The sequence below is a fragment of the Rhamphochromis longiceps genome, linkage group LG19 (genome assembly GCF_057381845.1).
Source record: "Rhamphochromis longiceps isolate RC_006_pf linkage group LG19, R_longiceps_female_GT1.1, whole genome shotgun sequence".
NCBI lineage: Eukaryota > Metazoa > Chordata > Actinopteri > Cichliformes > Cichlidae > Rhamphochromis > Rhamphochromis longiceps.
The window spans coordinates 14,178,654-14,190,856 of record NC_140575.1 but is presented as its reverse complement, the minus strand read 5'-3'; the positions used below and the strand labels follow the sequence as shown (position 1 = coordinate 14,190,856).

General features: G+C 40.0%; 1 protein-coding gene across 1 annotated transcript; it reads right to left on the bottom strand.

The window, feature by feature from the left end:
• Positions 1-374: 374 nt before the first annotated feature.
• bsdc1 (BSD domain containing 1) lies at positions 375-10,135 on the bottom strand. Its single transcript, XM_085391951.1, has 11 exons — positions 10,062-10,135; positions 9,484-9,538; positions 6,850-6,966; positions 6,586-6,753; positions 5,435-5,489; positions 4,537-4,652; positions 4,381-4,449; positions 2,845-2,929; positions 2,270-2,761; positions 2,004-2,107; positions 375-1,897 (listed from the first exon to the last, which is right to left on the bottom strand). The coding sequence occupies exons 1-11, from the start codon at positions 10,070-10,072 to the stop codon at positions 1,868-1,870; spliced, it is 1,302 nt and encodes a 433-aa protein (XP_085248077.1). The 5' UTR covers positions 10,073-10,135; the 3' UTR covers positions 375-1,867.
• Positions 10,136-12,203: the final 2,068 nt, after the last annotated feature.

The window sequence follows — 12,203 nt, the reverse complement described above, 5'->3', positions numbered from 1 at the left end:
CAACTCAGGCTTCTGATGTTGGTTTAACGCTGTGGGGACTTTGGTTCGCTTGGTACCAAACATCATTTGAACACCACAGCCTGCCTCTACCAGCAAAGTGCACCTAATTATGTAGGCAGTGAATGTATGAACAGACGTACATTTAAACCTCTAGAAGTAGTTTCACAGCTTTTCGCATCATTTTTGATTTTTTCATCTTAAATCCAAATTTGTCCTGACAAAGACACTAATATAAGTACTTTTGTAGTAGCCAAATTTTTACAAATTAAACTGCAAAATTCTAGTGGAAACTTAAAAGTATCTCCACATATTGTGCATTTTAAACGTTTTTCTTGTCGTCCTGCAGTATGCCGTTAAGCAAGACACGGAGCTCGTTAGCCATGAATCCTTTAATGACAGAGATCACCTGGAAAATAAAGTGAAATAACTGACGTTAAACAAAAAGAAGTCGACAGCTCTGATTAGTTCAACGTGTGATTCTGAAGGGAACACGCAGCCGAGAGTTATATACATGCAACACATCGTCAAAACCTGAAGAACAGCCAAAACAAAACTAAACATACAACTCAACAGTGACCATCTGCACAATGTTTTGCATAATGTTATTGCACAGACATGCAATCTAAAGCACATAATACAATAATTAAGCATTTCTTGTAGTATAAATATTACACCTCTAGGCTTATTTTTCCTCAATACGTTACAGATGATGGATAAGGAAATCGGAAAAGCGTGGAGCGTGCTCACTTCACCCTTTCTTCTACTTGGCACACTGCCTGCTGAGCCATTTTGTTCTGACGATGGACCAACGAAGACAAACAAAAAAAGAAAAAAAAAAAGAAAAAAAAAATCATAGGATTGTTGTTCTGACTGAACCTGCGAGCTTTCCTCAAATTCAAACCAAAGCATCTGGAATCACAATACCAGAACCGGTCTGAACTCTATTGGGTCAACTGTGACTGTTCTCTTAACAAACTCCCTCTACCCACATATGACAAACAGATAAACAACTTATAATTACTTGAAAATGACAGACACCAACACAAATCTTGTATATCTGAATCAATCACGCGACGAGGAGAGAGGGAATAACGACACGTCAGCTGGTTGTGTTTCAGATGGTGTCACAAAAACATTTGGATTACATCATCACACTACTGTGTGTTTTACAAAGCCGTACACCAAGCGTCGGGAGTGAGTCCAAAATGAAAAGCAATCTGAAGGAAACGAAAAAAGGCCAAAATATTTTTTACATTTTGAAGATTCACTTGCATAAAACAGATGAGAAAGAAAAGTGTCATCATTCATGATCACTCAAATAGGAAAAAAAAGAAGAAAAAGTCAGGTTTAAAGTGTTTCATCTTAGAAAGGAGACAAGCAGCATTACAGTTTATGGCTATTTCGCAGCCAGCATTTAAGTCATCGCCTGGAAATACACTCGCAACATATACAAGATGAATTTTATGTGATAAAGAAAGTAAAGAGAAACAGCTCCTCCCCGGCTGCTGCAGTGAAACCCTTCACATTCCGACTCGCCCTCGAGCTTTAAGGTCAGAATGATTACAACCTGTCCTACGCTAGTGTCATACACTCTCTAAAGTGAGAAGTTACTCCAAGAAATAGCCAAGAGTCATTTCCCTCGCTAGAGGCCTACAGCTGACAGAGCACTCTAATTCGTATTGCCTTGGTCTTCCCGTTGCGCTTTTCAACAGGTTTACCAATATGGTCCAAACCCGCCAGAAAAAAATCCCCCACTGACAATCATGACATGGTGACAGAGTGGACAAAGAGTTAAAACACATTAAGCATGGTTCGTCTGCAGAGAACTAGCTTTTATGGCGGGACGGGGTTCGTGTAGCAGAGGCACTCACTCCCAGTTCTCCCAGTCTTCATCCAGCTGGTGAGAGGAGGAGGGGAAAAAAAGTGAGCAGAATGTACACAACATGAATTATTCATATAGATCCCCCCATAAAAAAAAAAAAAAAAAAAAACACTCCACAAACCTCTCCAGATGCTTCGATTTTAGAGAGAGCCATCTGGACCTCTTCTTCCGTCATGTCCAGGTCAAAGTCTTTCTCCCAGTCCTCGCTCACATCGGTGCTCGAGCCTGGAGATGGAGGAGAGAGACACAACAAGTTGGGACTTTATGACCTTGACTCTGCGGCTTCTTCTAAGCCTATTAAGTGGAAAACTCATAAACACATCCCTGAACCTAATCCTGTTTCGATTCAACTGGAACAGTAAGACCAACTGCCTCAGGTCATCGCACCTTTCTTGCCGTTCTTGGAGGGCGTAGACTTCCCGCTGTCAGAGTTGAGCTCAAAAACTCTCAGGTCCTGTGGTCCATCTTCTTTTGAGTTTTCCGGTTTTGAGGCCGGGGCTCGCGCTGACACCCCGTCAGCTGTGACCTCGGGCTGGGTAACGGCCTCCACTTGAGCTTCAGGAGGTAAGTCACTGTTTCCGGGCCTCTGCTCGTCTTGCGTCTTGTTTACAACATCCTCCAAGCTGGCCTCTGTCAGTTTCTCTGTCAGTTTCTCTGTCAGTTTCTCTGCCAGCTCTGCGGTTACGGGCTCTGGCCGCACTTCTACCTGAGTTGGCAGACTGACGCTGTCGCTGCTGACCGAGTAGGTGGTTTCACGCTCTTCGCTTGGAGACAGAACGGGACTCAGCACAGCGGCCCCTGTAGGAACTGTTAGGTTGCTGCTGTCCAACGGGGGCGTGAGGTTGAGTTGAGATGACGACGTGGCACCAAGGAAGTCATCTGACAATAAACGCAGGAGCCAGTGTGAGTGAAAGTGTTTCAAAGCAAAGCTGGCAGATAACCATTAAATCTCCCGAACATACCCTCCTCCTCTTCCTCCCAGCCCAGCGTCTCTGTGTGCGCACTTTGCTCTGCTCTCTGCTTCAGCGCCAACCTCCTCGCCTCCTCCTAGATAACACAGAAAAACAAAAGCTTCTATAGTCTCAATATCTGTGAATCATAGACCCATTAAAAATTCAACAAGTCTTTATATGTCTGTCCCAAGCAGCATCCATCCATCCCAAAAAACAGAGCCAGTGTCAATTGCCACCATCTACAGTTCTTCTAATCGCCATCTGAGGCTCCAAAAGTACATTGGCCCCCAAAGCGTCTCAGCTTTAGAGCATTAAAAAGCAGCATTTAGAAGCTGGCACAAAAAATGAATGTTCCCTTCATTAAAAAAAAAAGAAGAAAAAAAAAAAAGAGGAAAACCACTTTGATCGACAGCTAACCCCTAACCCTTTTCAGATCTTTTTAATGGACGTATCTGATTAATCTTACGGCTGTGCAGTTCAGACCATACAAGAAGTTTGTGTTTCAGGTGCTATTTGCTAAGTTAAATTCTAGTAATTACTTAGTGCTAATTAGCCGATATATGTCTGATGTGACCATTCAGTTTATTAATGCAGCGTAGCTAACTGAGGTTGCTAGCATCAGCTGAGTTTGGGGTTGTTCAGATGAGCAGATCTCATGTTTCACCATGAGTGACAAACCCCGAGGACATTCAATCACATGAACACAGCCAAGTACCAGTTCTTTAGTTTAACCTTAAACTCAACTTTAACCTAATAAACCTCAAACAGGACTTGTACTTAGTGTAAAACTGTGACCAGCTTAAAGTTTGTATTGCTCTGATGATTTAAAACTCACATTGGCTCCAACATAATCAGACATGATTTAATTTTTAATGTACTGATTGTATTTGCCTTCCTTTTGCAAATGTCTTTAAAACAGTTTGGATGTGCAATTTTTGAGAAAACTGCAATCAACAATCTGCTCTAATGTTAGAGACTCTCATAAATAAATTATTGTGTTTGATACATAAAAGTACTCTTTACTGCCGCAGCCTTTATTTCCATAATAATGTGTTGAATAACAACTTTAATGGGAAGAGGAGAACGTCTTCTCCGTTTGGGGAAAAAAAAACAACAACAACATAATAGAAATGCACACGGGGTAATTAGGCGTTAAAAGCATAATTCCTACTTCACACTGAGAGCAACGTGCAGAAAGAATACAAAGAGGCACCAATGGGAATGCTGCTGTTATTCAGCAAATCTCGTCTCCTGTGAGTTCGTGTCAGTGCGAAGAAATCATAATGACAAGAAAACACCACAAATATCCTCCCGCCCAAACACAGACCATGTTACTGGATTAGCTTTCACATTTGGAAAAGAAAATTTCATTCAATAGTTCTTTGTGTATGTGGCTCATTTTAAGGTTGCTGTTTGAGCACGTTGGTAAACCTCCTAGAAAAGTCCAAAAACTGGCCAGCAGGTGGCACCCAAGACAAAATATTTAAGTTGCATGAAAGATGTGTATATAGGAAAAAAGAAAATCATATGAAACGGCAGGTTTACCTGATCCAGCTGGAAGACTTTGTAGAAATATCTGTGCCAGAACTCAGAATGTGCTACGGCTGCTGGCACCTGCACAAAAGAGACAAAGTTCTTATCTTCTTTATTTATTCAAAAGGAGACGAGGAGCAAACGTTCGAAGAGAGCAACAAGTGATACCATTTTGGTATAAAGCGCTCGTATAGAGGGACTGTTGACCAAAAGCTCAGAGATTTCGCCTTTCTTATCTTCCAGGCTGAAGGTGGACAGCCAGCTCTCAAACTGTTCAGGGGGGCCTGACAAAGAAAAAACAACATTTCATTATTTAGATGATTTTAAGGAGGACTCCAGTAAATCTGATCAAAAGATTGCAATATATAGCCTAAAGATTTTATAGACCCCACAAAAGGTAAATACAGGTCTCTCAGAGGTATAAGAGAAAACAAAACACACATTCAAAGTAACCAAAACAATACATCAATACGTCTGTCAACAAATAAAACACACTCAGCAGCCAATTTGTTAGGCAAATCTGTTCAAATGCTTCTTACTACAAATATCTAATCAGCCAATGACGTGGATGGGGATCAAAGGGGATTTAAGTGACTTTAAATGTGGCATGTTTGTTGGTGCCAGATGGGCTGGTATAAATATTTCAGAATACGCTGATCTGCTGGGATTTTCCAATCCAACCATCTCTAAAGTTCACGGAGAATGGCCCAAAAAAGGAGAAAATATCCAATAAGTGTAATTTCTCTGGGAGAGAACGTCCTGTTGATGCCAGGGGTCAGAGAAGAATGGTCAGACTGCTTTGAGCTGATAACTCATTACAAAAAATATATGCACAACAGCATCTCAGGATCATGCTGATGTGATGCTATTATGTCAATATGGACCAAAGCGTGCGAGGAATGTTTACAGCACTTGTGTGAATCTATGCTCCAAAGAGTTCTGAAGGCTAAAGAGGCTCCAACCCAATAGCAAGGTGTACCTAATGAAGTGTCGACTGTAAATGTCTGCAACAGAACACCGGTTGCAGACCTTCACAGATCAACCAGTTGATCATGATTTTTCTTACCATCTGGCTCGTTGCAGTATGTTGCTGGGTCAGCCTGCAAACTGTAGAGACGTGCCTGCAGGAAACAACAAACGCTGAATGGAGATCGTTTCGTTTCCACATGCACATCATGTGCTCACTTTTGCAGTTTGATAACACAACAGAGACTAAAACTGGAGACGGACTCTGTACTTGATAAACGCAACGTGAAGCATTTTCTTCAAAGATTTTCAGCAAAAAGGTTTTTGCTCTCTCTTCGTCTCACACAAAATTCTGTGCTCCAGCTTTAACAAGTTAATTTACCAGGTCCATCTGTATCATGCAACCTTAGTCTGTCTATATTCACCATATGTGGTAACTTCTATTTCCAAAACAGCCCTATGACAGTGGCCAAAACATTATCAGGAGCAAAACTTGTTGAAAATGGGCAAAAGGCAGAGGAGAGGGTGGAGATGTAGATATATAGCAGGAATTGGAAAATGGCAAGAAAGAGGTCAATATTCAGAGGATCTCTCCCCTCCACAATCCCTTGAAGGGAACATTATCATGATAGTGTTCCAATCAATTTACGCCACTCTATGCAGCTCCAGTAATACTTGTGCCCGGAGCATTTAAGAACAGGATTTAGGGAGTCTCTCAGTGTTAATATAATTTAGTCTGAAGGAGAACAACTCCGTCTGTTAGTGATCCTCCATCCAGCTAGAGACCAAAATTAAAAATACTAAGTTCAGTCTCAGCAAAAATGATAGTGTAAACTCAACTGCACCCACTGCTTGTGGAGCTGGGCCTCCATAAGGATAATTAACAGCTGGGTGAGTCAGGTCAGGATGTTGTCCAAAGTCTTTCCTCTCATGTATCATGTCCTGTTCTCATTGTTAGATCTTCAAAACCTGTTGTTTTATTCTCAGAGCTAATGTCACAAAAAAGTTTCCTTTGACTGTACTGTGAGCATCAGATTTAGGAAACAATAATGAGGCCCTGTGAAGAACTGAAACTGCAGATTTCAACCAAAATCTCAACTGTTACCAAAACCATTAAACAGCCTTTGATGCCTAGACCTAAACAAGTGAGAAAAGGTGCAAACAGCATGATGCATTCGGACCTCATGTGCGTTTAGCCATTTTTAACTAATGAATTAACGGGCGTGCTAATACAAACACTTTAATACTCACCTTTGAACTGTCATAAACTTCTGTGGTTCCTGCTGGTGTTGCCACCAGCGTGATTACATCACAGTCAATAGTTTTATCAGGAGGTGGAGCAAGCGTGTCTGATATTACGCCTAAGAAACTAGAGAGGCTCTTCTTCACTTTTTCTGTAGTCTCAGAGGAACCTTCCACCTAAAAAGCAGAATAAATACACAATCGATCTGCATGTAAGCAGGCATTTGGGAGATATTCATAAAAGACACGATGCAGTTAAAGCCTAATACTTACTGCAAGTTTGTTTCTGACGGCAGTGGCCGTAGCTGCAATTGAGCAGGCTGTATCATGCTGCACCACAGTGGAGAACTCAGTCAGGTCTCGCTTTATGAATTCTAAGGCTTCAGATGACTGTAAAGAAAAAGGACAAAGATCAAAATCCAGATTCAACCTTATCATATCTCTCAGGAAATTGCTGCTTCAGCCTATCAAAGTCATAAGCGGCGATACACCAAGACGGTGGCAAAATTCTTAAAAATATGAGTTGGTCTTTTGTTTAATTACTCTAAAGAAATCATTTATTTGGAACCATTTCATCTTTTTGTATCCGAGTTGATCTAAACTGAGTGGTGGTACAATGCTACCGAGTATGAAATTTAAAATAAAAGATCATGTTTTTTTTCTTCAGCTTTTACAGCAACATTTTTTATTAAGGAAAAAGGAGAAACTGTTGAAACTGTTGCAGTAAAGTGAGTTTTTAAACGTATACTGATATGACATTCAAATGCTGGCTGACACAACCCTGTTGCTTTATATAACTCATTTCTTCTATAAAACTGTGCCCCTGTCTTCATCTCTCCTCTCACATCCTGTCCAACAGGTAATGTTGACAACAGTTTGGTTTTTTTGTGAAGCACCATAATAAAAGTACTGCTGAGTGTCTCCTTGTCCACTTACAGTACAGGCGCTAGAAGGAGCCAAAATGGATGCTTACAGACTAAAAACATATTACATCCATTAGTGGTTCTGAAACTGTGGAGCACATAACTACAACTCGTAAAGGTGTGAACAACATCCACTCATGACAGGAATGAATGTCAAGGGAATTTGGGACTTTAATGATTTCTTTGAACTGTTCATTTTCCAGGGTGGAACGATTGTAAACCATACGGCTTTAATGACTTTGAATTTATTTTGGGGCTTTCTCTAATCCGCACAGGGCCAAAAGTATCCATATAGGCTAAAAGATTTAAGTGACTGTTTGTATACATTTAAATAAATGGTGCAGAAGGTTCTATAATATCTGACAAGTCCTATGCATGTTTAACTTCATTAGTCATCATTATTGTTTCTCTTTGCCTTCATAAGGAATGTTTGGCAGATGTCACTGGAAAGGCCAATACTCAGAACAATGGGAAAGTCTAAAGAACTCAGTGAAGATCTAAGAAGAATTGTAGATTCACACAAATCAGGAAGATCTCTTGGAGACATTTCTAATCAACTGCAGACTCCAAGATCATCAGTGCAAACAACTGTACTTAAGTAAAAGTCATTCCTTTGTGTCCAGAAGACCCAAACTGTCATCTTCAGGTGAGTGAAAATTGATTAGCATATTCAAGAACAACCCAGAACCACCAAGGCTCAGATGCTCAAACCTGCCATGAACTGGGAACTGCTGGAACCTCAGTGTCACTGTCCATCGCAAAGCTAGTTTTACGTCGCCATAGACTGAGGTACCAAGAAAAGAGCCCCACCTCCAAAACCTATACCTTGAAGCGTGTCAAAACAAAGATTGAGCTTTTTGGTCACAATGACAAGAGGTACGTTTGGAGAAGTAACAATGAGGTATTCAACCGGAACAGCCTGTCAAGCGTGGTGGTAGCATTGCAGATGGAATAATAAAGACGTAGAACTAATTCCAAATTCTCCAAATCAGCAGCTTGACGGTTGAAGCTTGGACACAACTGGTTGTTCCAACAGAAAAAATGATCCAAAAACACAACAAAATAGCCTAAAACAGACTAACTTTGAGCTTCCAAAATTCCTCACCATGTTGAAAATTTGTGGACTGTTGTTAAAAGCCAGATCTACACCAAGAAACCAACCAATTTATACTAAATCCACCAAGAAGAGTGGTTAAATATCCACCTGCAATTATCAGAAGCTTGTCTGTGTGTGCCAAAAGGATCTGGTCAAGGTGTAACTTTCTAAGTGACATTTAACCAAATATTATTGGGGGGTATACTTTTGATCCCATGTGGATTAGAGAAAATCCCAAATAAATTCAACCTTGTGCATCCAACACTTGTTTGCTGTACAATCACTCCACCCTGGGAAAAAGAACAGTTTAAAGAAGTCGTTATAAGCCTAAAATTACCAAAATATTCATGATAAATGGATGGAAATTCTGACCACAACTGTCTATTCTGCTAAAAACTCAACTTTGGTTATTTGTTATAAAAAAGGATTCAATCATTAAATTGTGAGGCATGAATTTGAATGGGTTTCTGGAGGAGAATATGCCAGAGAAAGTGCGAAAGCAACAGGTTTACATAATTCTTCTGAAAATTGCATTAGTGCTAAGAAACCACATGCTTTGCCCAAAATCTGGTTTAGAGCAGATGCTTGTGACATGCGTATTTCTCTGTCACACAGTTCCACATTTATACCATTGAGATTTATTTTGTGGATCAGCATCCAACCTCACAACACTTTAAAACTGTGCCCCTTGAAGGCACTAGAAAAAAAACTGAGAAACAGCTGGCACTGTTACTCAGCAATGACTCTATGAAAATGTGTTGTCTGGTGTATTTTGGCTCTTCCTCTTTATTAAAACCTCAAAGTATTTCATAATATTCCTGAGCATTAACATAAACAAAGGCTTACTAACTGTCATAACGTGGAAGTCTTTTGGTTTGACATCATTACCTTGTCTTTGACGGCCTGGAAGCTCTGCTGCAGCCAGCCTCCCCACCAGCCTTCTCTGTGACCACGCACATAAATCCAGAAAGAGAAGAGGAAATATTAACAATCAGCACCAAAGCTTTTCATTTACAGTCTGTTCGTAATCGATCAAAGGATCTGAGTTTGAGATTCTCAAGGATTCCAGAAACACACGCAGCTTTGACAGATAACGAGTAAGCTAACGTCAGCTCTGCTAGATTAAATGTTCGAATAAGTCACGAAGTGATTTTCAACGCTAAATATGATCACTGAGCGTAAAAATGATGAGTCAACACAGCCCAGAGTTTCTCACTGCGTGATTTAAAAAGATAAACAGCAAAAGCTAACTAGCATATGCTAACGCTAGCCAGGCTGTGTTTTGGTAAACAAACGCACTTCCTGAAAAGATTCCGAGAGCTTTACACGCTAGAGTTAACGCAAAGTAAACACACTATATCTGGTTAGATACACGACACAATGAGACATAAAACAAATGCATGACACCATCGCTCTTTGTAAGATTAAAGTGTAAAAGTTAAAATAATTTGCGACTTCACTCTCACCCTTCAGCCATCTTCACACGATGACATCATCAGTATTTACTGAACTCTCACCCCGACAGCGTGGCTTTAAAAAAAAAAAAAAAAAAAAAAAAAAAAAAAAGTAGAAGAAAACACAGACTTTAATGACTTCTCATCTACAGCATACCAATGTCCACATCACATTCTCAATTAAATAAACCCATTAAAAACCAATGTTTGGTTTTATAAACAACTATTTTAGTTTCTGTGTCCTGTCTACGGTGGCTGCAGAGGACCAAACAGTTCGGGAGCGCGTATGATCAGTTTCTCTTCGCATGTATTTCGGCGTACCTGCAATAATGAGGTAAAAACAATAGCACAGAATCAAATCACAAGTTGACAGAAACTGTTTAACGTAAATTACCGTTACTATAAATGTTTTAAGCCGTGTTTTTACAGTAAAAAGCATCGTGAAATGTTAATTAAACAAAATTATTATTTTCAAAAGTGGAAAGTGCTAATATTGTTGCCAGCACCACGTTTGAAAAAAAAAAAAGGACTAAGCACTTAAGAGTTTGGGATTTGAGTAATACAGTTATGTTTCATAAAGTTTGCTGCATTTTTTAAATTTGATTGTTTTTATTTGCTTCTATGATTTAGTGAAGAACAATCATAACAATTTCTTAAGTAACTTCTGAAATTCTTTGTGGCATCTTGGATAGCATAGTCTGGGCCAAACCCTGATTCATTGAAATCCATTCTTGCCTCATCATTTGATATCACTTCATCACATTTTGTGAGCTACTGTCATTGCTCTGGGTGTTTCCCAGCTTTTTGTGTTTAAGTTAATTTCCTGATTATTGGTTATTCATTGTTTGGTTCTCTTGATGTTATTTGTTGTTCTGGTTTCTAGTTTAAGTCACTATCTTCCTTGTGTCACGTGTGTCATATTCTTTCAGTCTGTCTCTCAGTGTCTAGTCCGCGTCTTTGTGAATCGTGTCTTGTTTCCTGTTTTATTTTGATATTCCCAGTCCTACGTGCAGTGAGTTTCATTTTGCGTCCCCTTGTCTCGTTATGTATAATTTACCCCAGCTGTGTCTCCCTCGTGTTTCTCATTCCCTGATTGCTCCTGTGTGTATATAAGCCCTGTGTTTTCTCTTGCTTGTTACTGGTCCATCTTTGTTCCTCCATGCTCTGTTACGTCCCTGTATCACATCGTGTTATTGCCCTGAGTTTCTCTCTTTATGTCCTCCTGGGGGTTCAGGTTTCAGTTTTGTTTCTTTAGTTTTCCCAGTTTAGAGTCTTTCTTAGTTCTCTTTCTTGCTGCCCTCACTCTTGTTTGTATGTCACTCTCCATAATAAAGCTCATTCAGATCAGCAGTGCCTGCGTATTGGGTCCTTATCTTACCTCCACACAGCCTGCCACTGCAGCCGTGACAGCTTCTGCTTGTACACCTGCCTTTCTTTTTTGACAAAACTAAAAACATACTGAAAGATCAACTTCTTTCAGTTTGGTGACAATTTATGCATTATGAAACATGGTGGATCACCGTGGCACAGGGCAAAAGTAATAATTCGTGACAAGTACATTTTGAAACCATGGCCAGAAAACTTCCCTGATCTTAATCTGAATGGGAATCTATGCTCAGTCCTTTAAATGCAGGTGGGCAAGCAGAAGCCAACAAACTGATCAGCCAAGGCTCTTTTACCATGGGCCCACAATGCTTTGTATTGATGAAATATGCACTTTCCATTTATGGCAGCTCACTCAAACCTGTATGTAATGTTCAACGTTAATGTGAACAAATGCACCAAAACACCATCATGGATGCTGCTTTTAAACAGTCTTCAAGAGTTATTATTCATGATGTACATTCCGGATTTCTGCAATTTAAGTTTGCTGAGAACACAGGACAGATTTCCACTTAATTCATCTTCACTGAGCTTTGGCTTGTACAAGTCTGCTTTGTTTCTTGATCTTTTTTTTTTTTTGGCCTTTTTTTTTTTTTTTGGCCTTTTTAATATTTTTCCAGACATGGTAAAGTGTTGATGTGCTTTTTTGGATGCTGCAAAAACTTGTATGTTCTTATTGGTGTTCCTGAGCCTGTGGAGTGATTTCCAAGTCTGGCTGTCCTTAGTTCACCACCCAAAAGCCAACGCCATTCAGTAGTGGTTTTTGCCTTG